This window comes from Carcharhinus amblyrhynchos, chromosome 12, assembly GCF_965287045.1.
Source record: "Carcharhinus amblyrhynchos chromosome 12, sCarAmb.v2.hapA, whole genome shotgun sequence".
NCBI lineage: Eukaryota > Metazoa > Chordata > Chondrichthyes > Carcharhiniformes > Carcharhinidae > Carcharhinus > Carcharhinus amblyrhynchos.
Window position 1 is genome coordinate 17,151,945 of NC_137335.1, and position 27,461 is coordinate 17,179,405.

Genomic DNA, 27,461 nt, shown 5'->3' on the forward strand with positions numbered 1-27,461 from the left:
CGTTGGGCCGAAGGGCCTGTTTCCCGTGCTGGGTTGTTCTTTGTTCTTTGTTCTTTTTAACCCACACATGTTTGGAGTGTGGGAGGAAACCGGAGCACCAGGAGGAAACCCACACAGACATGGAGTGGATATGTAAACTCTACACAGTCAGTCACCCAATGCCGGAATTGAACCTGGGTCCCTGGCGTTGTGACGCTGCAATGCTACCCACTGTGCCACTGCACTGCCAGGTCAGCTAATATTAATACCATCTGAACTGGAGCAGTGCCACTCCAGAGGTCAGCTGATATTGAAACCATGTGCCTGGACTGGTGCAATGCCACAGGAGGGCAGCTGATTTTAATACCATGTGCCTGCAGCAATGCCTCAGGAGGGCAGCTGATAATAATAGTATGCGGCTGGAGCAATGTTGCAGGATTTTTGATTTGATTTGATATGTTATTGTCAAATGTATTAACATACAGTGAAAAATATTGTTTCTTGTGGGCGATAGAAACAAAACATACCATTCATAGAGCAGGAAATGAGAGAGTGCAGAATGTAGTGTTACAGTCATAGCTAGGGTGTAGAGAAAGGTCAACTTAATGCAAGATAAGTCCATTCAAAAGTCTGACAGCAGCAGGGAAGAAGCTATTCTTGAGTCAGTTGGTACGTGAGCTCAGACTTTTGTATCTTTTTCCTGAAGGAAGGTGGTGGAAGGGAGAATGTCTGGGTTGCATGGGGTCCTTAATTGTGCTGGCTGCTTTGCTGAGGCAGCAGATAAGGTAGACAGAGTCAATGGATGGGAAGCTGGTTTGCATGATGAATTGGACTACATTCTCAACCTTTTGTAGTTCCTTACAGTCTTGGGCAGAGCAGGAGCCATACCAAGCTGTGACACAACCAGAAAGAATGCTTTCTAAGGCGCATCTGTAAAAGTTGGTGAGAGTTGTAGCTGACATGCCAAATTTCCTTAGTCTTCTGAGAAAGTAGAGGCTTGGTGGGCTTTCTTAAGTATAGTGTTGGCACGGGGAGACTAAGACAGGTTGGTGGTGATCTGGACACCTAAAACCTTGAAGCTCTCGACTCTTTCTACTTCACCCCCCTTGATGGGGACAGGGGCATGTTCTCCTCTACACCTCCTGAAGTTGATGACAATCTTCTTTGTTTTGTTGACATTGAGGGAGAGATTATTGTTGCCACACCAGTTCACCAGATTATCTATCTCATTCCTATACTCTGTCTCATCATTGTTTGATATCTGACTCACTACGGTGGTATCGTCAGCAAACTTGAAAATCGAATTGGAGGGGAATTTGGCCACACAATCATAGGTGTATAAGGAGTATGGTAGGGAACTGAGAACACAGCCTTGTGGGGCACCAGTGTTGAAGATGATCGTGGAGGTGGTGTTGTTGCCTTTCCTTACTGATTGTGATCTGTGAGTTAGGAAGTTCAGGATCTAGTCACAGAGGGAGGCGCCAAGGCCCAGCCACGGAGTTTGGAGATGAGTTTCATGGGAACAATAGTGTTGAAGGCTGAGCTGTAGTCAATAAATAAGAGTCTGACATAGCTGTCCCTGTTATTTAGGTGTTCCAGCGTTGAGTGCAGGGCCAGAGAGATGGTGTCTGTTGTGGACCTGTTGCGGTAGTAGGCAAACTGTATTGAATCCATGTACTCCAGGAGACTGGAATTGATTTGTACCATGACTAACCTTTCGAAGCACTTCGAAATGAAGGATGTCAGAGCCACCGGGCCAATAGTCATTAAGGCACGCTGCTTGGTTTTTCTTAGGTACTGGGATGGTCATCTTCTTGAAGCAAATAAGGGCCTCAGATTGTTGCAGAGAGAGGTCTTTGAGTACCTCTGCCAGCTAATCTGTGCAGGACATGGGTGTACACCTAGGTACCCCATCCAAGCCAGTTGCTTTCCATGGGTTGACCTTCAAGAAAGCTGCTCTGGCATCTGCAATGGTGACCCCAGATACAGGTTCATCCAGGGCTTCCAGGGTGGAGGGCATGCTCTCGCTGATCTCTTGCTGAAAACGGGTGTAGAATACATTGAGCTCATCAGGGACGGGTGCATTGGAGCTGGCGATTTTACATACCTTCACCTTGTAGCCTGTTATAAAGAACAAAATCAGCCTGGGAAACAGGCCCTTCGGCCCAACAAGCCCGCGCCGCCATCTCAACACCACCAGTCCCCCTCTCCACCCACGACCCTTGTCTAATGTTTTATTGCCATCCAGATTGAGGGAAACTGATTTAGGGACAATTTATTACTGCCAATCAGCCTAACAGCACATCTTTGGGGTGCGGGAGGAAACCGGAGCATCTGGAGAAAACCCACACAAGCACGGGGAGAATGCGCAAACTCCCACAGACACCGGCCCAAATCCACGTGTCTTGCAGATCTTGCCATAGTCAGCGGGGGTTGGTGTGGCTAGCCTGGGACTCTTGCTTAGTCCGGCATTGTCTTTTGGCATACTTGATGGATCTCCTTAGATGCTATCTGGCTTTCTTGTATAGTAAAAAGTCTGACAACACCAGGTTTTAGTCCAACCGATTTATTTGATAATAGACTCACAAGCTTTCGGGGTTAGCCCCTTCGTCAGGTGAATGGAGAGTTCTGGCCTCAGACAGAGCATATAAAGCTTTATATGCTCTGTCTGAGGCCAGAACTCTCCATTCACCTTACAAAGATTCGCATTCTAATCAGTAATCTCTAAACTGTCTGTGCTTTATATGCTCTGTCTGAGGCCAGAACTCTCCATTCACCTTACAAGGATTCGCATTCTAATCAGTAATCTCTAAACTGTCTGTGCTTTATATGCTCTGTCTGAGGCCAGAACTCTCCATTCACCTGACGAAGGGGCTAACCCCGAAAGCTTGTGAGTCTATTATCAAATAAATCGGTTGGACTAAAACCTGGTGTTGTCAGACTTTTTACTGTGTTTACGCCAGTCCAACACCTGCATACCCACATCATTTCTTGTATAGGTCAATGTTGCCTGACTTGAATGTCTCAGACCTGGACTTCAACAAGTAGTGGATATCCCTGTTCATCCATGGTTTCTGCCTGAGGAACATACACGGATGTCAGCTGTATCTAATAGTATGTGTCTGGAGCAATGCCGGAGGTCACCTTATCCTAATAGTATGTGCCTGGAGCAATGCTGTGGAAGGTCGGCTGATCCTAATACTGTGTGCCTGGAGTAATGTCATGGAGATCAGCTGATCCTAGTATGTGCCTGGAGCAATGCCATGGGTGGGTCAGCTGATCCTAATACTGTGTGCCTGGAGCAATGCCACGGCGGCGGGGGGGGGGGGAGGTCTTTCGCGTCAAACCAAATAAACAAACTCAAATGACATTAGGACAAAGAAAAAGGGGGTGGCTCCCCAAAAGGTGGGGGAAACGGAGCAATGCCGCGGGAGGTCAGCTGATCCTAATAGTATGTGCCAGGAGCAATGCCGCGGGTGCTCAGCTGATCCTAATACCTTGTGCATGGAGCAATGCCGCCGGTGGGCAGCCCTGTGCCAATGTGGGGCGAGTCCTTGCACTAAGGTTATTTTTTGCAGCGCTGCGGCATTTCACTGGCCCCTCCCCCTCTCCATGCGGCCCTGATGATTATCCCACATCACGTGCTGTTGTGAAGGGGAAGGGGCAGTGGGCGGCCTGTACCAAAGAGGATTTCTGCTTAATCTCCCTTAATCAGCACAGGGGGTTGGGCTCACGAACTGGCACTCGGCAACTCGTCATCGTGGCAGAGCCCGAAGCGTCCGGTGAACGTGTGGAGCCACACTCAGCCCTGCGCCGGTGCCCGCAGCCAGCGCGTCGGACGCGGGGTCGAGTGGCAGTGATTTGTGTGAAATTGGTAACACCCCGCCCCCCCTTTGCTGGCCGCCAAGTGGGCGGGCCCGACGTCGCGCCAACGTCATGGAGGCGAGCGGGGAGACGCTGGAGGCGCTGAGCACTGTGGGTAAAGCGATTTGCGCAGGCGCGTTGCTGACAGTGGCCCTGTACCTGCTGCGCGCGCTGTGTCAGAGGATGGCCTGGAAATGTGGAGGAGACAGCCAGGCAGAGCTGGTCAACAACCTGCGGAGTGAGTGTCCCGGGCTCGGGTGACAGGGGACAGCTCCTACCCGGCCAGTTACACCGCCTCTGGACTGCACCCTCTCGCCACACACACTGGCACGGCCGGGTCAGGCTGACCACCGTCCCTAAGGGCGGGCCAGGCTGTGGGAGGGAGGCTTGGCTGGCACTGGGGTGGGGCGGAGTGGATCCCTGCAGTGCCCTAATCCTCTCCTGGCTGCAGTTTTACTAGGCTGGGTGAATGAGCCAGTGGTCACAGTGCTGTAGCCAGTGGTCAAGTGGTCACTGCAGCCGGTGGTCAAGTCATGAATCCCCAACAGTGCATTGCAATGGCAGCAGCACCCAGTGCGTGTTGCTACAATGGGAGCAGTCCAGTCTCGGTGTTCTGGAGGCTTATCTCTGCCTTGAATATATTCAAGAGTTTTGACTCGCCAAGGGTCACTGGGGAGCAGGTAGGAAAAGGGATTTGATGCCAAGTTCTGATCGCCCATTATGTCTGGTGCTGTCTGGAGGGGCTGTGTGGCTTAACTCCTATTTCTTATGCTTATGACCCTTCCATGTATGCTATGTCACAGTGACTGGTAGACTGTCATCCGGTGATTGCCACGCCCCCTGCTTTTTTACTATAGCGCTGTAAATTTTACCTCTGTTGAGATGGTCCAATTGATTTGTGATTTTAACCTGCATAAGTTTAAAATTCTAGAGCACTAAGCAGTGTTATGGCAAGTTGGAAAAGCAAGGTTAATTTCAAAATGTTTAATTTTGTGTGTGTAATCTTGGCTGATATTCAGTTCAGAGCTATGCTGTGTTGTTGGAGGTGGCAGACTTCCATTGAGGTGTTGCTCTCTCTAGCTGGGTGTTGGATCTTTCCCTGAAGAACAGAAGGTTTTCTTGGTGCACTAGGCATACTGCAACCTGTAACTTTGACTGATCAGCTCCCTGCTGAAGATACTTGAGTACCTGAGAAAGAAATATCAGAAAGAGATTCATTTGATTTATTGTCGCATGTATTGGGATATAGTGAAAAGCATTGTTTCTTGCGTGCTATATAGATAAAACATACTGTTTGTAGAGTACATAGGGGAAAAAAGGAGAGGGTGCAGAATATAGTGTTACAGTCATAGGGTATCAATAAAGATTAACTTAGTATGTAAAACAAAAACACAAAATATTGGAGAAACATAGGTCTGACAGCATCTGTGGAGAGAGAATTGAGCCAACATTTTGAGGCTGGATGACCCTTCACCAGCTCTGACGAAGGATCATCCAGACTCTCGACCTGGCTGTATTTTCGCTGTACGGATGCCGTCAGACCTGCTGAGTTTCCCCAGCATTTTTTGTTTTTTTTTTGTTTCAGATTCCAGCATCTGCAGTATTTTCCCTTCAACTTAATATACGGTAGGTCCATTCAAAAGTCTGATGGCAGCAGGCAACACACTATTCTTGAGTCTGTTGGGACATGACTTCAGACTTTTGTATATTTTTCCTGATGAAAGAAGGTGGAAGTGAGTATGTTCAGAGTGCGCGGGGCCCTTGATTGTTCTGGCTGATTTTCCAAGACAAAGGGAAGTGTAGACAGAGTCAATGGATGGAAGGCATCTAGCATCTTTCACATCTTCTGGATGTTCTGAATGCTTCAAAACCAATTCATTGCTTCTGAAGAATTGTCTGTAGACTTCAGACAAAAAATGTTGTGTTGGGTGAGCATTCACTTGGTCCATCCAGCTAAGGTCAAGAAAATTAATAATTGGGATGGCTGAACAAACTATCTGGAATTATGTAGTCATTGTGATCTCAAAAGAGAAAATGCTGGAAAATCTCAGCAGGTCTGGCAGCATTTGTAAGGTGAGAAAAGAGCTGATGTTTCAAGACCAGATGACCCTTTGTCAAAGCCTACTTATTTTAGTCATTGTGATGCTACATTTTCTGGAAGCTGAAAATTTTGTGAAATAATTCAGGCCAGTTGGTGTCTTCTGGATAGACATGCTTGGGAAACATTTGCATATGTCAGAACTAGAAGGAACGAAGGTCACCTTCTGGAATGCGTGTTGATTAAGAGGAGTGGTGAGGCAAAAGAAGGGAAATGAGTGACCAATGAAGGGGGAAACTCAGAATGAAGGGATTAGATAAAGACAGAAGGAAATTGCTGGAGGCCTGAATTTGTCAGGGCATTTAGCAATGGTACGTAATCCTGAATACCAATAGCACTGACCCACAATGCTAAACAATGATGAAGATGTTACCGCCATTAAAGGAATATGTAGCCTCTTGTGTGGCTGTAAATTTTACTGCTGGTTTATCCCAGGAGTTGGGGCGAGGAGCGAAAGGAAGGGGACAATGCAGCTTAAAGTAGTATCCTCAAACCTGCTTGGAAAAGGCATTTATAAAGCTCCCTTCTCAACCTTAGGATGCTCCCCAGCACCTTCTAACTAAAGGAGTAACCCTACAACATAGAAATTGCAACAGCTAAATTATGTGTACAGCAATCTCTCGCAGACTATATTGCTGTACACATAGGTGTACACAGTTCTCTGAAAGTGGCAACATAAGTAAATAAGGTGTATGGCATGTTTGCCTTTATCATTCGGGGCATCGAGTATAAAAATTAGCGAGTCGTGTTGCAGCTATATAGAACTTTAGCTTGGCCATATTTGGAATATTGTGTACGGTTCTGGTCACCACGTTATCAGAAGGATATAGAGGCTTTGGAGAGGGTGCAAGAAAACTTTAACAGGATGTTGCTTGGAGAGAAGTGATTGGACAAGCTTGGTTTGTTTGCCCTTGAATGTCAGAGGCTGAGGGGGCGACTGGATAGAAGTTTACAAAATTCAGAGGCATGGACAGAATGGATAATCGGGTTTCTTTTTTCCCAAAGTAGAAATGTGAATTACTAGGGACATAGTTTAAGGTAAAACGGGGAAAGTCTAAAGGTGTTGTGGGAGGTGAGTTTTTTTTTAGTGGGTGGTAAGTGCCTGAAATGTGCTGCTTGAGGTGAGAGAAGCAAATACAACAGCAATATTTGAGTCACCTTGACAGACACATGAGTAAGCAAGAAATAAAGGGAAATGGACCGCGTAGAGGCTTTAGTTTAGAAAGGCATCATGTGTTGGCACAGGCTTGGTGGGCCTAACTACCTGTTCCTGTGCTGTTCTGATCTATTTTTGGGGTATTTGTTTATGGATAAATGTTATCCAGGATACTAGAAGAACTCCGTTGCCGGTGGGATTTTGAATTCCCCACAACCCTCCTCCCATACAAGGATATGTGGGCCTCAGTTTAACATCTCATCCAATGGACTGCATCACTAATGCCACACTTGCTCAGTATTACGTTGGATTGTCAACTTGAAATTTGTGCTCAAATCCCTGATGTGGGATTTTAATGTACAATCGACATTCTGTAACATGGTTTAAGCTAAATTGGCAGGGGCAGGCACCAGCATACAGAAGTTGAAAGGGAGAACAAGCTTCATAAAGGAGTGAGTATTGAACAGTACTAGAGAAGAAAGTAGATAATGGATAAGAGCAGGAAATAAGCCTTAGGACATAATCTTAGGACCATTAAAATGTGTCCTTGAAGGGCTATTGCATTCGATCCCATTTTCCAGCCCTAGGTTGGCATCCTTGTCGTTCAGTGTTTAAAGTGCACGTCCAAGTATCTTTAAATGGCACCGCTTCTGATCCCCACCACCCTCTGGATGGAAAAATGCCTTCGCTTAGAGAAATGTATCTACTGTGTGCTGTATCTAGCTGACTAAATTTTATACATCTCAATTAAAGGTACTCTCGGCCTCCTTTTGTTCTAAAAGAATAACTCCAACCTAACTAGTCTTTCCTTATAGCTGAAATTCTCCAGTCCTGGCAACATCCTCATAAATGTTCTCATTTTTGCACTATCCCTCGACATTCAACAGCATTATTGTCATTCAGCCCCCCACCCCACCGTGGTCACATTGATTGGAAGCTTGACTGGCCCAGCCCTATGTCTACAAGAGCAGGTCAGAAATTCGGCAGCAAATAATTGTCACCTCCCAACTCCCCAATGTCTTTACACATCTGCAGGGCAAAGGTCAGGAGTGTGATGGAAAACTGTCCATCTGCCTGGATGAGTGAAGCTCCAACAATGCTCAAGAGCCTTGCCACTGTCCAGGGAAAAGCAATCTGCTTCATTAACATCCCATCCACCACCTCAGTCCCTCCATCAATGGTAATCAGTGGCAGCAGTATGCACCGTCTCCTTATTTGTTGCATGTTTTAATTGTTTGCTTCTGTGAAATGCTTTGGGATATTTTTACTGTGCTGCAGGTGCTTCAGAAATATAAATAGAGTGTAATGGGAATTACAGTAATGTAAACATCAGTAGATTGGGCAGATACAGCCTCTTGAATTCTGTGGTCAGAGTCCAAGTCTCTTTCACCCTTCAACTAAGTTCCAAATGCCAACTCTTTCTTTCACATATGGACATTGTCCACTCCCCATGTCTTCCAGATTCTTCATTACCCCTTCTCAATGTTTTTCCCTCTTGCTGTTGGAGCTCATGATGCATTGTGCTCAGTACACCCATTCCAGCATTCCCACACTTCTGATATGTCACTTTGTCCATCTGCATGTCAATGCCTCCTTACCAGTACTCAACCTCTAGAGATTTTTGCCGTGTCCTAATGTTCTCATCCCAATGCCTCCACACTCCCAAAAGATCTTGTCTACCACTGTTATACTCCTCTCAGTTAACCCAACAACCTTGTACAGGCTTCACACCTGTGGACTTCTTTGGTCTCCAAACTTGAAGTCACCTTCAGCGCTCTTTCATCACTACCCTTCCACTCCCTAATGCAGCTATGTGTTTCACATAAAATAGCTTGCTGTGTATTGGGGGTTGGTTTGGATAAGTTGGGTATATAGCTAAACAAACATCCAACAGTTACCTTTGGAAAAGTCAAACTCCAAAAGAATGATAACATTCCTAAATTTCCTCCGTTTTTGAGTACGCTGATCCTAGTATGGTCAATGGATTCAAGACCATGTACTGTCTGACGTTGCTCGCAATGCCACGGAGAAGTACCTAAATAAGCATATTTTAACCGGCACATTTCAGGACTGCAGCTGTCTATATGTCTGCATCTATGTATATTAGTGTGTGTGCTTATTTTTACTTTGGAGGGAAGATGATAATAGAACTAGTTTGTGCAGGCTTTCTTGTTCCTATTTTGAAGTTATGTCTTATTTTTATCCTGCTGTTCCAAGTTTCAGTGCCCCAATTTGTACTGGGAACTGTCCAAATACATTTGTCATGTATTAGAGCACCCTCTGGCTAGTGGAGGGACTACTGCACCCCAGCACCAAATGGAATGTTTGATTACAAGATGACACATTTTCCATTTATAAAGATGGAACTGAAGATTTATAATGGGAAAAGCTGATAGATTTAATTTTTATTATGTGGTAGGACATTGCTAGATACATAGAGAAACCACTTCAAGTTAAGTTGACAAAATACATCAATAGGAGACTGAGAAGTCAATGAAAATGTTGACGGACTTGACTTCCTTTTGCTGTGTTCCCTCTGAGGATTGATAGTCTAGAATTCGTGGGGGCGTAACACAGCCACCATTGCTTTCTGCTGCATTTCTTCTGTTTGAGAATTCAAATCAGAAATAATGGCAAACTTTAAAAAGACCAGGAAATCACAGTGGGAAGAGATTCAAAATCCCAATCCTGACTTTAGACATGTTGGAACTGTTTGGCTAAAAAGGTAGAAGTGCAAACTTATTCTTTTCAGTGGATTTTCACTGCAAAAAAAACTTGCTCCATTTAATATCAGTTATTTGTGGAAGCGAAGTACTTTGCCCTGTTTTGAGTGATAAAATGTTTTATACCTCTGGCTATGTGGGATAAGAACCATCCTGATTTGGAAACTTATCCCATTACTTCACTGTCACTGGGTCAGAATTTTGGAATTCCCTCCCTAATGGCACTGTGGGTATTCCTACACCACATGGACTCCAACAGTTCAAGGCTGCAGCTCCACATCACCTTCTCAAGGGCTTAAATGTTTAAGCCGTTGTGACTAGTTTGAATAGTGAACTGCAGTCAGATTTATTACATTTACGTTTAATCTGCATCTAACATTTAGATTAGTTACATCTAAACATAACTAATTTAGATTTCATTTTTCATTTAATATTGTAACTGGATGTGAAGGACTGAGCTCAATAAAATGGCTGAATAACCGCACTTAATCACAGCAATCTAACACTGCTCCAAAAGAGTATTGGAGATGTCCTTGCAATAATGTAACTGACTTGCTGTGGGCATGGTGAGTATGGAGAAAAATTGTTGGGAAGGCTCTTAGACCACATTAAGAGTTGCTACCTGAAGTGACCACATGTCTATGTTTAAAGCTTTAATCTGGGAAGTGGATGGGGTGCTGGCATGATTTTTAAGGTTTTTTTTGAAATAATTCTTCAGTGAAATAATGGATTTTAGAGCCAGCTGAATTTCAAGATGTCTAGAAATACTTCTCCATTCTGGCCTTTTTTTATGGGATGTGGGTGTTGCTGGCTAGGCCAGCATTAATTGCCCTTGAGAAGGTGATGTGGAGCTGCAGCCTTGAACTGTTGGAGTCCACGTGGCGTAGGTACACTCAGTGCCATTAGGGAGGGAATTCCAAAATTTTGACCCAGTGACAGTGAAGTAATGGTGATAAGTTTCCGCGTCAGGATGGTGACTGACTTGGGGGACTTCCAGGTGGCAGTGTTCCCATGTATTTGCTGCCTTCATCCTTCTAGACAGTAGCAGTCGTGGGTTCGGAAGGTGCTATCTAAGGAACCTTCGTGAGTTCCTGCATTACAGCTTGTAGATGGCACAATGATGCTGCTGTTGGTCAGTTGTGGAAGGGTGCCAATCAAATGGGCTGCTTTGTCCTGGATGGTGTCCAGTTTCTTGAGTGTTGTTGGAGTTGCATTAATTCAGGCAAGTAGAGAATAGTCAGCCACACTCCTGACTTGTGCTTTGTGGGGAGGCTTCAGTAAGTCTGAAGGTGAATTATTTGCTTCAAAATTCCTAGCCTTTGACCTGCTCTTGTAGACACAGTATTTATATAGCTAGTCCAGTGCAGTTTCTGGTCAGTGGTAACCCCCCAGGTTGTTAATAATGGGGAGTTCAGCATTGGAATTCCATTGAGTATCAAGGGGCAGTGATAAATTTTCTCTTGTTGGAGATGATTGTTGTCTGGCACTTGTGTGGTGTGAATTTTACTTGACATTTGTCAGTTTAAACCTGGATATTGTCCAGGTCCTGCTACAGTTGGATATGGGCTGCTTCTGTATCAGGGAAGTCTTGAATGGTGCTGATCATTATGCAGTCATTAGCGAACATGCCTGCTTCTGACTTTTTATGATGAAAGAAGGCTGTTAATGAGGACGTTGTACAACTGCGTGGTACCCTTGAAGTGGCTGTGTGGGGTAAAGTAAATCCCCATGACAGTCATACATCTCTTTGTGCCATTGCAAAGATGGTTTGGCAAGAGATGCATTGGTATTGGCCGAGGTTCATCCTCAGCAGCTCTGAAACTAAGAACTCTGTTCTTTGGGCTGTTCCCAGGGATGCTGGAATGTTATCAACTCAATAAATAAGTAAACTCAAGAAAGATGCTCCTTGGTCTGCCTAAGACTTGTTGGACTTCTAGTGCAAAGAATTGTCCTCAACTGAGTGTTGCAGGCTGGCATGTTCCAAGATTCAGGACCATGTGCTGAGGGATGTACTCAAGTTTGGGGCAACTGCCGTCAAGGCACAATGGATAAGGCTTTTCGACCAATACACACTGAGGGGCAGGTAACAGTGGAAAACCTCTAACTCTGCTTAACCCTAATTGCATGTGACTGTACTGAAATACCTCAGAGTGCAAAATGACCAATGTATATAGTTTGAGCATGTTTGCAGTCTAATTAAAGTATTGACATGTTTGTAATGATTTGAAGCACCTCGGCGTGCACTTTGATGTCTGCGAAAATGTCAATATTATTGCACTTTCATGTTATGACAATTTGAAATGTTTTGTAATGTTTCTTCCAGACATTTAATGAACAAAGTATACTTTTGCAAAGAAAAGGCTGAAGTTGAGACTCTAGCCTGTGGATACTGATGCAAATGGATTGACTTGCTAGGGTTGAACTGGATTGCAATTTACTGGGTTCATAGAAATCATAGAAACCTGACAGTGCAGAAGGAGGGCATTTGGCCCGTTGAGTCTACATCGACCCCAATCCCACCCAGTTTTTACCCCGTAGACTTGCTTAGTTACCCTGCTAGTTCCCCTGACACTAAGGGTCAATTTGGCATAGGCAATCAACTTAACCTTGCAAATTTTGGACTGTTGAGGGGGGAAACTGGAGCACCCAGAGGAAGATTGGGCAATTGTGTTGTAGAAATTTTGTTCTGCTGGAGCTTGAGGATTTGCTGTAGAATCGAATTGAATTTCTTGATAATAGAGAGCACTTTCTCAGTTGAGTGAGACTCCGAGGTTGTGGAAATGCAAGTTTCTTCCTTCCAAACTAACTGCCATTGGGAGTTGTAGAAATGGCTCTTGCTCCAGTTCCACTAAATCTGGCAGCACTTGTGTTTACAGCTATTGAAGATGCATTTTGAAAGCTGAGAAGTTTGAAGTGATCGAGGAGTAATATGGCCCATCACGAGTGTTGAAGCCAAGTTTGCTGTAGTGACTTGTTTCTTTATTTGGAGTTCGTGGCTGTGTACTGGTCTAAGTTTTATGTAAGCATTTATTTTTGGGAGCAGCCAATATTTGATATTGTTTTGTGTTATCATTCAAATTTGATTTAAAGATTTTATTCTTGATTGAGTTATATGATGATGGGTGAAACTGTTTAAGGGTGCTGCCTGGATTCGAGGGTTTGAATAATGAGGGGCTGGACAAACTAGGGTTGTTTTCTCTGGAATGGCGCAGGCTGAGGGGAGTTGGAACTTTTTTCCCCAGAGTTGAAATGTTTAATACTAGGGTGAATGCATTTAAGGTGAGAGGGGGAAAGTTCAGTGGAGACGTGAGGGGCAATTTTTTTTAACACCAAGAGTGGTAGGTGTCTGGAATGTGCTGCCAGGGGTGGTGGTGCAGACAGATACGTTAGGGGTGTTTAAGGGGTTTTTAGATAAGCGCACATTTGCAAGGAATATGGATCAAGGGCAGGCAGAAAGGATTAGTTTAATTTGGCGTCATGTTCGGTACAAAATCATGGTTTGGAGGGCTTGTTTTTGTGGTATAATTTTCTATATTCTACAATGTGGTGAGGCAGGTATCTTTGACCATGGAGCATGGAGCTGGTATTTTGTGGAAGAATCTTGAGGAATGTTGACATGAGGGGAGATTGATCAACTTGTGTTTGGTATCTGTAACTGTATTGTGACTTCCCCTTTGCATGGTGATGGATTTATTAAGGCCTGTAGTTTATGTACCGAATGAGCTACTCTATTTACAATTTCAAGTGCCCGAGTGGGTGTTTAGTTTGTAAGCTTTCAACATATGTCCCTAGCCACGTCACAAATGGGAGATGTGGCTAATTGGCACTGAACACTGGTCTGGAGCAATTTTGCTGTAGATTTTATAAGTAATGGAATTTATTGCAGGAATTTGCAAATGGTGTTCTGCCTTGCATTAAATAATGGTGAGCAGGACAGTTGGTTACATATTAGATTGGGTTGACAGCATAGAAGCAAGCATTTGACATAACTGATTTATGCTCCATTCAAACCTCTTCCCATTCACTTATTATCCTATTGGCAAATGCTTCTATTCCACCTTCTGTTATGTGCTTATTGGGTAACATACCTGATACATAAATGCCAAGCAATGACTAACTTCAATAAGGGATTTTAAGCAGCTCTCCATTACATTTAGTGGCACAATTTCATAATATCTTGGGTAACCAGAAACCTGATTGTATTAGCCACACATATTGTGGCTACTAAAGATGAGAGGTTGTGTGTTCTGCAACAAGTAACTTGCATCTCATTTCCCAAAGTGTTTTCCAGTCTCTTGAAAGTACAAGTCACGAGTGTGATTGAATGCTCTCCTCTTGCTTGCTTTGACGACACTCAAGTGTTGATGCCATCCAAGACAGCCCTTCTTAATTGGTATTCTCTCCTCCATCTTCACTATTTAGTCCTTCCATCACTGCAGCACCGATGCACTGAAAGACCCCGCCAAGGCTTCTTAAGCAATACCTTTCAAAACCATGATCTCTGCTACCTAGAGCAGCAAGTACATGGGAGCACCATGTCCTGCACCATTACTGTCCAACTCTCATATTCTGATTTGTAAATATCATCAATATGAAACATCACTGGATTAGAATCTTGGAACTCCCAAGCTAACACCACTCTGGCTATACCTGCACCAAATGGATTGTGGCACATAAAGGGGCTCACTACAATTGGATATAGGTAATAAATGCTAGCCTGGCAATACCGATATGCCATGAACAAAGACCAAACAACTTCCCCATAGATGTTTCTGTGCTGCTTCATTTCAACCACCCTTTGTATTGATTTCCACATTCTCCCCATTCATTGATTAACGATCTTTATCCCAAATTCCCTATTGGATGTGTCTTCTATTTATAGCATCTAGTTTTTGTCTTCTCCTCAACTGGGATGCTTCTAAACCATTGTATCAGATCCCAAGTACTATATTTGATTTTTATTTTTGTCACACATATTAGTATACAGTGAAAAGTATTGTTTCTTGCATGCTATACATGACAAGGCACACCATACGTAGAGAAGGAAAGGAGAGAGTGCAGAATGTTGTGTTACAGTCATAGCTAGGGTATAGAGAAAGATCTTTCTTAACTGTAGTGTCTACATGAAAGGACCAGGGCAGGTTGTTCGTGATCAGGACATCTTAAAAACTTGAAGCTTTTGACTGTTTCTACTTCATCCCCATTGATGTAACACAGGCATGCCATCCATATGCTCATGACGTTGTTGACTATCTCCTTCACTTTGTTGACATTGATGGAGAGATTATTGTCATCTCTTTCCTGTGCTGTGTCTCATTATTGTTTGAGACCCGACCCACGGGTGGTGTCATTAGCAAACTTGAAAATCGAGTTGGAGGAGAATTTGGCTATACAGTCAGAGGTTATGAGGAGTATAAGGGGCTGAGGACACAGCCTTGTGGAACACCATTGTTGAGGATGATCGTATGAATGCATGTTATAATCAATTCTTCAAAAAGTTATTATGGAATTTTTAAACTTGGACTATCAATGCACAAATTATGCAAGTACCTCATGTTACAACAATGAGGTTTATTAAAATTATGTTTTGGAAATGTATCTTCAAATTTGGGATAAATGAAGGGGTTATGTGATCTGTTCTAGATTGTGTGCCTGACAGTAAGCAGAGTATCAAAAAAAGCTTTAGATCTGTTTACGGAGAAGAGGAGGTACATGCTTAGAGATGAAGGCAGCAGGCCCTGAATTTCCTAAAATCCCAGAAAGTTAGTGTTGGTATTGGGTTGTAAACAGTTGTACTGTAGCCATCCATTTACTTCAAAGATGAAAGTAAGGTGAAATCAAAGATAGCTAATTAACCTTGTATCTAGGCAGAAATGCTAATGTGTTTCACCTTGCCATGGAAGAGGAGGCAAAGGAAAACCCTTGATCAGGTTACATGCTTCCCTGCAAATCAGTGAATATCACAGATTGCAGAGGTTCTGTGTGATCAACTTGACTTTGTAAGCTACCGCAGACAAATGCAGGAGAGATGGTCTCTAATCAAAGAGACGTACCCTGCAGTATTTTACAGATTCAGGAAGATTTGTTTTGGCATGGTCGGAGGGAAGAAGAATTATTGGAATAGGTTTTGATGCCAGTGGTGGATTTATGATCTCCAGTAACCCAGGAACATGTCTGGAGACAGTCACTTGAGTATTGCTCTGTGAAATGTTGAATGTTCCTCGGATGGTGATGGCTGACACGAGGGGACATAGCTTTAAATTGAGGGGTGGTAAACATAGGACAGATGTCAGAGGTAGTTCTTTACTCAGAGGGTAGTAAGGGTGTGGAATGCCCTGCCTGCAGCAGTAGTGGACTCTCCAACTTTAAGGGCATTCAAATGGTCGTTGGATAGACATATGGATAATATTGGAATAGTTTAGGTTAGAGGGTCATTAGATTGGTTCCACTGGTCGGCGCAACATCGAGGGCCAAAGGGCCTGTACTGCGCTGTTATATTCTATGTTCTGTGAAGTGGGAGTAAGTGCTGTGGGGAATTTGGTGTATAAGTACACAAAGGATATGTTTCTTTCTGCAGTTTAAGTATATGTTGTCTTCAAAATTAAAAGTGTTTTGTCACCAGTGTTTTTTTAGCCATTTGTTGCAGTGAAGGCTTTAAAAGTTCAAATCTTGGGGCATTCTTTCAGCATTAAATGGAAGCTTGAATAGAGATGGTAAGTTTATTTTTAAAAATGAAATTCTGCAGGCGATGCTTGCCTTATTAATGTCCCTTCTTGCAACAGTATCTGAAGATTGCTAAACATATTGAGATCTGCATTACTATTTTGTAGCAGTTTGAATTGAAATCTAGTAGTGATTGGCTATGTGTTGCTTCAGGTGGAAAAACTCAACACTTTCTTTTTCATCTTTTGCAGAGAATGGGATAGTCAAGACAGAGAAGGTTTATCAAGTAATGTTGGCTACAGACCGTTGCCACTATGTAAAGAGTAATCCCTACACAGATTCCCCCCAGTCTATAGGTAAGGATTTCCAAAGTACTTGTGCTCTCTTTTGAGCAGTAAACTTGATCATATCCCTCACTGTCTTGTGCATAGTTTTGACTTTGTCTCCTAATGCAATGGGCTGTGCCAGTCCCAACAAATTAGTGCTGGCAAATTTAAACTCTTGACCTCCTCCCTTGTGTTCTTGAAATGATGGTGGACTACGTTTCATTCATAGTTTAATTTGAAGAAAATAAATGAAAATAGTGTGTGGTTTTTTTTCATACAATATTCACCATAAAATTCTAGTATATTAAATTGTACAATTATTTTTGCAAAGACTATTCTTTTGCATTCCCCACCACCCCTCAAACAGAAATGCTGGCTGTGAAATGGAAAATCATAATTCCTCTTGAGCAGAATAATACTGATTTTTGCACAAGTTTTATGTTGCAACCCCTTCCTGAGCCGTGGCTCCTATTCTGAATGGTCTGCTTGAAGTGGTGCCTATCTATTGAAAGCATCTCATCAGAAGAACTGTAAAACCTTTTTGAGCTTTTTGCCAAACATAAGTTGCTGGCATTTTATTTGGAACTCGATACATTATCCTCTATTATGTTGTTTATTTTCTCAATGCCAAACTGTGCTTTCTTTAACTTCTATGCACTATTTGTTGTGGAGGTTAAAAGCATAAGACATGGGAACAGAAGTAGTCCACTCAGCCCATCGAGTCTGATCTGCCATTAAATCATGGCTGATATTTTTTCTCATCCCCATTCTCCTGCTTTTTCCCCCATACCCTGCAATACCCTTATTAATCAAGAATCATCTATCTCTGTCTCGGCCATTCAATGACTTGGCCTCCACAGCCTTCTGCGGCAAAGAGTTCCACAGATTCACCACTCTGGCTGAAAAAATTCAGCTCTGTTTTAAATGATTGCCCTTTTAACCTGAGGTTATGAAGGTTGTGTATTTGTAACTGGAGTTATTACGTTGGACGTATTGAAGTTTAGTCACAATGTTTGATTAGTGTCCATCCAAATAATTGCATGTGTCCAAAATCTTACGATTTTTAACACTTATCAAAACAGATAAGTGGTCGCAACGTTCCATTTCAAAATGCTGATTGCCAGCATTTACCAGCAGTACCTGTTGTAGGTGATGCTCTGATATGCTTTTTCAATGTTATTTGGTCATATGAGTAATACCTGGTGATTTAGTGATTTGCTCAAAAGGTGAAGAAATAGCCTATGAGCAGCCTGCTGCCACTTTACAGCATTGAATGGTTTCCATTGATTTTTAATATACTTTTCTCTGTTATGTAATTTTTTTTGGTATGATTGGATAAAAATCTTCAAGCGGCAGTTTGGAATGTTATTCAGCTTTTAATTTAAACACCCTCCCAGCGTTTCAATTTAATGAGACGCAGACAGGAGTCGACTCTTAATTCATTCAACAATCTTTTTATTTAGCACTTGAGGTACCAATTCAAACTTAACTCAACATTTTTTTACTTTTTTTATTGAACTTTAATTCTTAACTGAACATTAACTTTAACTTTAATTATTTAACTGAAAATAGATAATACAATTTCATGACCGCATTTGGTTTTAGTTATAAGTTGACCAAAAATCTTGGCTAGAATAGCTCTTTAAAGCCAATATTGCCATTATTGTTAAAATTGTTGTAGTTGTTCTTTCTCCATTCACAGGAACTTGATTTATTTTAAAGTGAAAGTTTATTTTTAGTCACAAATAAGGCTTATATTAACATTGCAATGAAGTTACTGTGAAATTCCCCAAGTCGCCACATGTCAGCGCCCATTCGGGTCAACGCAGCAGGTCTTTTAGTCTGGGAGGAAATCAGCGCACCCAGTAGAAATCCATGCAGACATGGAGAACATGCAGACTCCACAGTGACAGTGACCCAAGCTGGGAATTGAACCCAGGCGCTGTGAGGCAGTAGTGCTAGCCACTGTGCTGCCATGCCCCCCTTGCACATAGTGTCCACGGCTTACCAACCCTTTTTCCTCACTGAAAATCCAGAACTCTCATGTCTCATTGTGGTTGACACAAGCTCAAAATTTGCTGTATTTCATCACTGTACATGAATGCCATTGCTTTGTTTTGCAGGTTTCCAAGCTACAATCAGTGCTCCACACATGGTAAGTGCAAATTTAGTTCCACCTTTGTAAGTAAGGCCACCTGAATTCCAGTTAGATTTGCAGTAGTTTGAGTTGAGCATCTGCTTCATTTCAACTTTGATCCAGATGTTGATATGGGTTGAATGCCAAAAGAGAGATGATAGTCTTTGCCCTTGACGTCAAGGTAGCAATTGACAATATGGTATCACAGAGTAAAAGCAAAGCTGAAGTTGGAGTCATACCTGATGTAAAAAAAAAATGGTTTTAGAAGTCAATCATAATCAATCCCAAGTCATTTTGGAGTTCCTCAGGGAAGTGCCATGGGCCTGCCTTCCATCATTATATTGAGTACGACCTTTTGCCAGTGATGCAAATATCAAGTAATGTGCGTCATAAAATTGTCATGTAAGTGATGATGGTAATCTTGCACCAGATGAAAGCCAAGTCACCTTACTACGACCTTCAAAGCAGCAGCAATTTTGTCTTGATCTTCAGTATCTTAGGAGGTGGAGGTCACCTTTACGCAGGAAGCGAACAGTACCAGCCATTTCAATAATGTGTCTTCAAGATCAGGATAGAGGCCAAGTGCTTTGACAAGTAACTTCTCTTCTGACGCCCAATAACCAACAAATCAGGAGTATGGTGAAATACTGGTTTTGATGAGTTGTAGCTGCACAGGTACTCAAAGCAGCTCAACAACATCAGGACAAAGCAGTTGGATTGATTTGCATTCCTGCTACTGGACTCGGTATCCCCCCTCCATTATTGGCACGCTTGCGCAGCTTGTATGATCTGCAGGATGCAATACAGCAACTTAATAATCCTACCAACCTTTCCCTGAGATGTCTACTGCCAAATAACTTGCATTTATACCATAACTTAGTAAATGTCCAAGGCACTATAGTAAAAGATAATTAGAAAAATATTGGCATCAAGCCAAAGAAGGTGATTTGGACAGGTGGTTAAATACTTGGTCAAAGAGGTAAGTTTTAAGAGTGAAGGGAGCAAGAATGTGGGAACAGTTCACAAAGAATATAGATTAAGTGAATGGGATAAAATTTGGCAGATCGGAGTACGATGTGGGAAAATGTGAACCTCTCCACTGTGGTAGAAAGAATAGTAAAACAGTACGCTATTAAATAGAGTGAGATTATAGAACCTGGAGGCACAAAAGGACCTGGGTATCTTGGTACATGAATCACAAAATTGGTATGCAGGGACAGCAAGTGATTAGGAAAGCAAAGTAATGTTGTATTTTTTGCAAGGGAAATGAAATATCAAAGAAGCTTTACTGCAGGTGTACAGGGCATTAAGGAGACTACACCTGGATTACTATGCACAGTTTTGGTCTCTTTACTTCAAGGATGAAATTGAAAAGGAAGCAGTTTAGGGAAGCTTTACTTGATTCATTCTTGGGATAAAGGACTGGTCTTAAGGTTGAGCTGGGACACATTGGAGTTTAGAAGAAATGAGACGTGAAGCCATTGAAACTATAAGATCCTGGACGGTCTTGGTAGGGTGGACTTTGTTGTCTGTAGTGGAGGAGACTAGAACCAAGGACACTTAATAAGAGGTCTCCCTGTTAAGACAGATCTTGGTGGACTCCTCTTCAGAAAGTGAGTTTGATAAGCTTTTGTTTGATGAGGGATTTGAGGTTAATGAGGGACAGTTAGGAAAGTGAATTTGAGGCCACAGCCAGAGGCGTTGTGACCTTGTTGAATGACAGAGTAGGCTTGAAGAGCCGAATGACCTAGTTCTTCCTGTGGTTTGCGGCGGGGTGGTTTCCAGATGTTTGTGCCTGGATGGATGAACCCATGGCTGCTACTGGTTGGAAAGAGCAGCACGTTGTTGAACCACATTCACCTCCAGGTTTACCTGACAAGCCGCCATCCTGACTGGGTACATATCTCCATTTCTCCATTATCACTAGGTCATTATGTTGGAATTCCCTATGGAAAATCATTGAAGGGTGACCATCACCCCAACAGTTAGTACTGTACAAGGAGAAAATCCACTACCACCTCAAATACAAACGGATTATAGTTATGCCCTTGTTCACAACAGCCAAGTCCTGAGAACAATGTATTTTAAATTATAGGCATTTTGAGTGTTAACACTTTCTAACGAACTTTAAGGCAATTAGTGTTTTTGCTTCCACACTGTAAAGTAAGTAAGATTGTCGAGTTTCTTTATTATAGGTGAGTAAACATCTGAGCAGACTCCAGGTAACATTTAGAAATAGTAACTGTGATGCACTCATGATTTTTTAAAAACTCCTATTTAGGGTGAAGAATACCTCATAGTCAGATGAGGTGCACAAAGGAAACTACACTATCCAAACTTTTATGTATGTTTGGTTTATGAGTGACCTAGGGATGACCACACTCTCCTTGCCACAACCCTAGTTGTCCTAAGCAGGTAACCCTCGACCTTCTGAATGTCCTTGTGGCGATGGTATGCCTGTGATGATAAATAAGGAATTTCAGACTATTGACTCAACAACAGTGAAGGATTGGAGCTATACGTACGAGAAGAGGTGGTGGATGAATTGAAGGAGGATCTTGGAGGTGACTGTATTCCCACAGCATCGCTGCTGTCGTCCTTATTTGTATTGGGTGTCTTGGAGCTGGGAGGTCATGAAGTAACTTAATCTATAATCTGGTTCCATTACTTAGCAAAAAGTGCTTTTAAGTGACAGACTCAATTAGGCGTCTAGTGTATTTTGATACTGGCTTTGATGCTAAGGATGCCTATGTTAACATTTGTTTTATCATGAGTTGGAGTAAACTCTTGATGCAATATTTGAGAAATATACACATTAGGTTACTGTACAAATTGTAAAGCAATTAAATTGTCCAGTATTCTGTATTGCTGCCTCTGTATAGTGTGCTGATGTGTTGTGGAGAGATTGATATTGTGAAGTTGTATTTGTTTACTATGTGCCATCACATTGAAGTATATTTAGGGCAACAGGATATTAGACGTAGTTTATCTGTTGTCTTTCCTTTCAATAGAAGAGGTGGTGTCAAGTGGGAGTGTAGTTCCACCTTTGGGTAGCTAAAAACAGTATTGCTGCACACACTGTTCTCCTTGTAATGTTACCAGGTTCTGAAAAGCTGGATGAAGTTTTGGAAAACCTTTTAATTTTTAAAATTAACATCTGTAGTGTTTTCCCTTGATACTGCTGCAAAGAAACCATTGCAATTGTGTCACAGCCCAAGTGTATAGTAATTAAAGGTGCTGGATGCAGTGTGCACGTATTGAGGTTGGCTTTTGTGTGTATTTATCAAGTGGTCATATGGATGTGGATTAGTGTGTACATTTTGTTTAGCAGAGGCAATGCACACCTTTTTATATAATTTATACCTGACTGAGATTCTGAATAAATGGATGTTGGCTTCTGTCACCACCACAGGTGCTCCTGAGGTCAAGTGTGTGTTCCACCTGATGGAAAGAGCTTGGAAGAAGCAGTCGTCTGCCCTGGTCTAAGAACTTCTCACCTGTTCAGCCTTCTGAACTTGTCACTGCTGCAATTTGGTGACGAAGGGAATACATTTGATTAACATTGACACCAAGCCATTGTGTTGGGGAGTCTCTGGTATTCGGTGCCTTTCCTTCTGGCTATGGAAGCTGTGATTGTAGGTAGTTGCTGAAGTTTTAAACAGTAACTGCAAGGGAAAGTTTGGCCCAGACTCAGAAGGAGTGTACTAAGAAGTTACTGCTTTTCAAATAAGATAAACTGATGTTATGTGGCATACTCACTATTTGATATGATGTGAAGATAAGTTGTACTTGACATGAGTCTGATCAACTGTTGCTCCTTATTGTTATAAACAAAGCTTCACACATCATTTCAGACCTCTTTACTGATGTTTTCTGAATCTGTTTTTAAAAAATGGTGAAACCATGTGGATGCACAGACAACAGACATGAATATCCAGTTTGTTTCTGAAAATACTACTATTGTTAAACATGTGTCACTCTAATTTCTAGCTAGATAGACATTAGTCACAATGCTGATCACAAAATTCCCAGAACACTTAACATGTGACTCGTGCTGCCATGCTGAAGAGAATATCTTTGGCAAGACCTCATTATGTACTCCCAAGCCATTCTCGCCCTGTAGCTAGCTAGAGAGCAACATGGGTTGAGATCTGCAAACAGGATACTGACCCTTTCTGCCAGAGTAAATTATACTAAGTAGGATTTAGTTGCAGAATAGCTCCACAATTGAGAGAATTGGTCTGCATCTCATTTAAATTGCACGACATGTACATGGTGCATTGGATACCTGAAGATTACTTTTTAAATTAATTGGCAGAATCTGTGCTGTTGGTATAAAAGCAGTGTTTATTGGCTATCTGTAGTTGCTCTCAGTGTGGTGTGATCTTTGTGGTTTAAGAGACCCAATACCTGTTAGGCCACTTCAGAGGGAAGTTGAGAGTAGATCAGACCATTTATAGCTTGTGGTCACACTCATTGAAGTGTTTTTTTTTAAAAGTATGTACTACCCATTTGCACAGCAATTGTACCCTCTTGCCAGTGGCAATACTGGAGTGCCACTGCTGGCAAGGAGATGTAGTTAGTGTGAGTGACATAGACATTGTAAAGAGATTGTATGGATGTAAACTGAAGATTGAACTAAGTTTGGATGCCTTTGTCCAATTACCTTTTAAATACCACACTTAGTCTTCACTCTGTGTGAACTTCACTGGAGGAAATTAATTTAAGCGTTTCAGGTAAGCCTGCCAGTTCAGATGTGGTATATTGTGTTGTAGATATTGGAATGCAGAGCAAAATTTGCTTTGACGCCAAGCTTTGAAGTGTGGAAAACGCAGGGATGATGCCAGTCAGCTGCACTGGGGCATAGATAGTCAAGCAGAATGGGATGACAAGTGGCAGATGGAATTTAACACTGAGAAATTAGGTATTTTGGCAAAAGAGGCAGGTGATGGACAATATGTACTTATGGCACAGTTCATAGAAACCCTACAGTGCTGAAGGAGGCCATTTGGCCCGTTGGGTCTGCACCGGCAACAATCCCACCCAGGCCCTACCCCTGTAACCCCAGATATTTACCCTGCTAATCCCTTTAATCTACACATCTGGGGACACTCAGGTTTAATTTAGCATGGCCAATGCGTCTAACGTGTACTACTTTGGATTGTGGGAGGAAACTGGAGGTCCTGGAGGAAACCCACACAGACGCAGGAAGGACATGCAAACTCCACACAAAGTGACCCAAGCTGGAAATCGAGCTAAGTTCTAAAAAATATGCAGAGACGGAACTTGGGGTTCGTGGATCTTTAAAGTTGGCAGGGCATACTAGGAGTCATTTGCAAATCATTTGGGAACTTGCGCTTTGTGAATTAGAAGTGTACAGAAGCATGGAGGTTGTGTTGAACCTTGATAAAATGCTTGTAAACAACTTTGTATCCAGTTCTGGTCACCGCACTTTAGGAATGATGTGGCCTGTGAGGCTTGCAGAGATGAGTTTAGCTACAAGGTTAGAGTGGATAAGTTAGGTTTACTTTGCTACAAGCAAAGGAGATTCATAAAGGCGTATAGGATCACTGTTGGTGTAAGGACTGCAAGAGGATGTAGGGGAAATGTGAGGGAAAAGTTCTGCAGCAAGTAGTAATGACCTGGAACTTCCTATTAATGCGAATGATGGAAGCAGAGACAGTAAATGATTTCAACAGAGTATCTGATTTTGAGGGGAAATAAACTTGCAGGGTTCTGTGGATAGGCAAGGAAAGGTAATGAAGCAGTTGATTACTACTCAGCTGGCATGGACTCCTCCCATTGCAATGATTCGAACTCTTGCAAATTGCTGATGCATTTGATGGGAGCATAGAGAAAATAATATTGAGAAGGGAGAGAAACATTTTGAAAAATCCAGTTTTTTGGAATGGACAGACAAGCTACTTAGATCAATAAAAAATAACGTGCAGTTTCATAATTGACTGTTTCCTTGGACTTGTTAGACTTTGCACACCACCACTTCTAAATAATTTGATAGTACGTGTTTGATTTCTGATAAAACAATCCACTTATTTAGACTTATGAGGTTAACATTCCAAAATCTACGTCCAGCTTGGATTATTTCTGCTTCTGCTTGCACGTAACTTTCACGTTTGGTGTGCTAGTTTTGCAATGAGGAGAAGACAAACAAATGGAATTGTTTAAACGGGCTGTTCTGCTTGAATTGTTTAAGATGATTTAACACAAGTCATTGGGGTAGATAGAGAGAAATTATTTCTGCCGATAAAGGAGTTCAGAACCAGGGATCATCTCTGATGATTAGAGCTAAACCATTCAAGAGTATTGTCAGGAGGAACCTAAGAAAGAAGAATGCAAATCTGAAACTCTTGTGCCAGAAATTCAAAGTCTAGGTCAGTGGAAAATTTCAAAACTCTACTTTTGCAAGTGTGAAAAAAAAATTGAATTACTGTGGATGCGGCTATCTTGAAATAAAAACAGGTTCTAGCCTGAGGTGGGGTTGGGGGGGTGGGTGGGGGGATGGACTTGTTTTGTCAGCCTCTGTGGAGTGAGAAACAGTTGACCTTTCAAGTCAATAACGTTTTTATTAAATTTTTTTTTGAAAAGGATCTTTAAGGATTTCAGAACGAAAGCCGGTAGATTGTTCAGTAATTGTGTGGTTATTGTAAAGCTCTTCAAGTCTGTTTGGTGTGCTGTGTTCCGTTCTGGGTACTGCACTGAGGAATTGAGGTCAACCGTAACTTAAATGGCAGAACGGCCTGGAGCTGAGTACCTACTGCAATACCTATATTACTTCCTGAAATTGCTTTACCCACTGTTACATTACCAGAATGCAGATTTAAATGCAAAGAGTGTCTGGAGCTGTCTGTTTTTACAAGTGGTCAGCTGTGTTCTCAATACTTTGCAGTCAGGTCTAACTTTGCAAGTCTCTTCCAAATCCACCCACGCATTCTTGGAGTCTGATGACTCAAAGCTGGTTTCTAACATACTGCCTCCTGTTGAACTCTGCAGAAGCACAGGTGAGTCAGGGCAGCATGTCCCAGTCATCTCACCTTTCTCCATCACAGTATTGCAAATTTCTGAAATTTCCATTCTTGGGGCTTAGCACTACCTCCAATGTGACACAGCCTTGTTCACTGAGTTCGAGGCATGGTGACACAGTGGTTAATAGTGCTGTCTCAGCTCCAGGGACCTGGCTTTGATTCCAGCCTTGAGTCTGTATGGAGTTTACATGTTCTCCCTGTGTCTGTGTGGATTTTCTCCAGCTGCTCCAGTTTTCTCCAACACTCCACAGATGTGTGGGTTAAATGGATTGGCCATGCTAAATTGCCTCTTAATGTTCCAGTCTGTGTGGGTTAGATTGATTTAGCCCAGGTAAATTTGGGGTTACAGGGATAGGGTGGGGGAGAGGGTCTGGATAAGATCATCGATGCAAATTCAATGGATCGATCAGCGTCTGTAAGAAGAGAAAAGTGCTGGCTTTTCGAGTCCAGATGACCCTTTGTCAAAGCTACAGGCGCTACCAGATCTGCTGAGATTTTCCAGCATTTTTTCTTTTGATTTCAGATTCCAGCATCTGCAGTAACTTACTTTTATAAGGTGAAAGGAGGTTAGTGAATATGAACACCTACCTGGGCCTGTTAGGTGGAATGCCTTATTTGTGCTTTACAATTCTATATTCAGTAATAATGCTTTATGGTAAAATGTGGAACTTGTGTATTATGCGTACTCATGTTCTCTGAATAAGTTGGGAATGGCAATTCTTTGTATATATGTTTTAATTGCAAAGTAAAAGTTTGAAGGAAGGTCAATGATTACTTAGGTCTGCATTACAGTTTAGTAAGATAGATGCAGCTGACTCTCAGACCTGTCCACATCTCAATTTTGCTGGTCATCTTGCAAAGTTGTAGCTTTGATCATTGGCATTTGCTGACATTGGCAATGCCCATCGTTGGCTTTCTGCATACTTGTGGCCAAATGTGTGTATTTTTTTAAATTGTCTTGAGTGAGCTTTTTCAGCACACATCATTGGGAAGATAATATGATGTGTGAGGGAGAAGTTATGATGTACTGTTTTCATTAATGGATACCTTGGTGGTTATTTTCCAAACGTCGCTGGATTCCGGGGAAGTGCCGGATGATTGGAAAACGGCTAATGTTACGCCATTGTTTAAGAAGGGTGCCAGGCAAAAGGCGGGGAATTATAGGCCGGTTAGTTTAACGTCTGTGGTAGGTAAAATGTTAGAATCCGTCATTAAGGAGGAAATTGCGAGGCATCTTGAAGGGAATTGCTTGATAGAGCAGACGCAGCACGGTTTCATTAAAGGGAAGTCGTGTCTGACAAATTTACTGGAGTTCTATGAGGATGTGTCTAGGGCGGTGGATAGAGGAGAGCCGGTGGATGTGGTCTTTCTAGATTTTCAGAAGGCGTTTGACAAAGTGCATCACAAGAGGTTATTGCAGAAGGTCGAGGGACGTGGAGTTGGGGGTAGGGTGTTAGCGTGGATAGAGGATT

The 27,461-nt window shown here is 42.5% G+C and overlaps 1 protein-coding gene across 1 annotated transcript in view; it reads left to right on the top strand.

Moving 5' to 3' along the window:
- Positions 1 to 3,900: 3,900 nt before the first annotated feature.
- Positions 3,901 to 27,461, top strand: part of pcmt (protein-L-isoaspartate (D-aspartate) O-methyltransferase) — a 49,971-nt gene continuing 26,410 nt past the window's right edge. Inside the window, exons 1-3 of the mRNA XM_080200128.1 lie at positions 3,901 to 4,081; positions 16,735 to 16,839; positions 18,933 to 18,964. Coding sequence (XP_080056254.1) covers positions 3,916 to 4,081; positions 16,735 to 16,839; positions 18,933 to 18,964 — 303 coding nt within the window. The 5' untranslated portion in view covers positions 3,901 to 3,915. The remainder of the gene's footprint in view (positions 4,082 to 16,734; positions 16,840 to 18,932; positions 18,965 to 27,461) is intronic.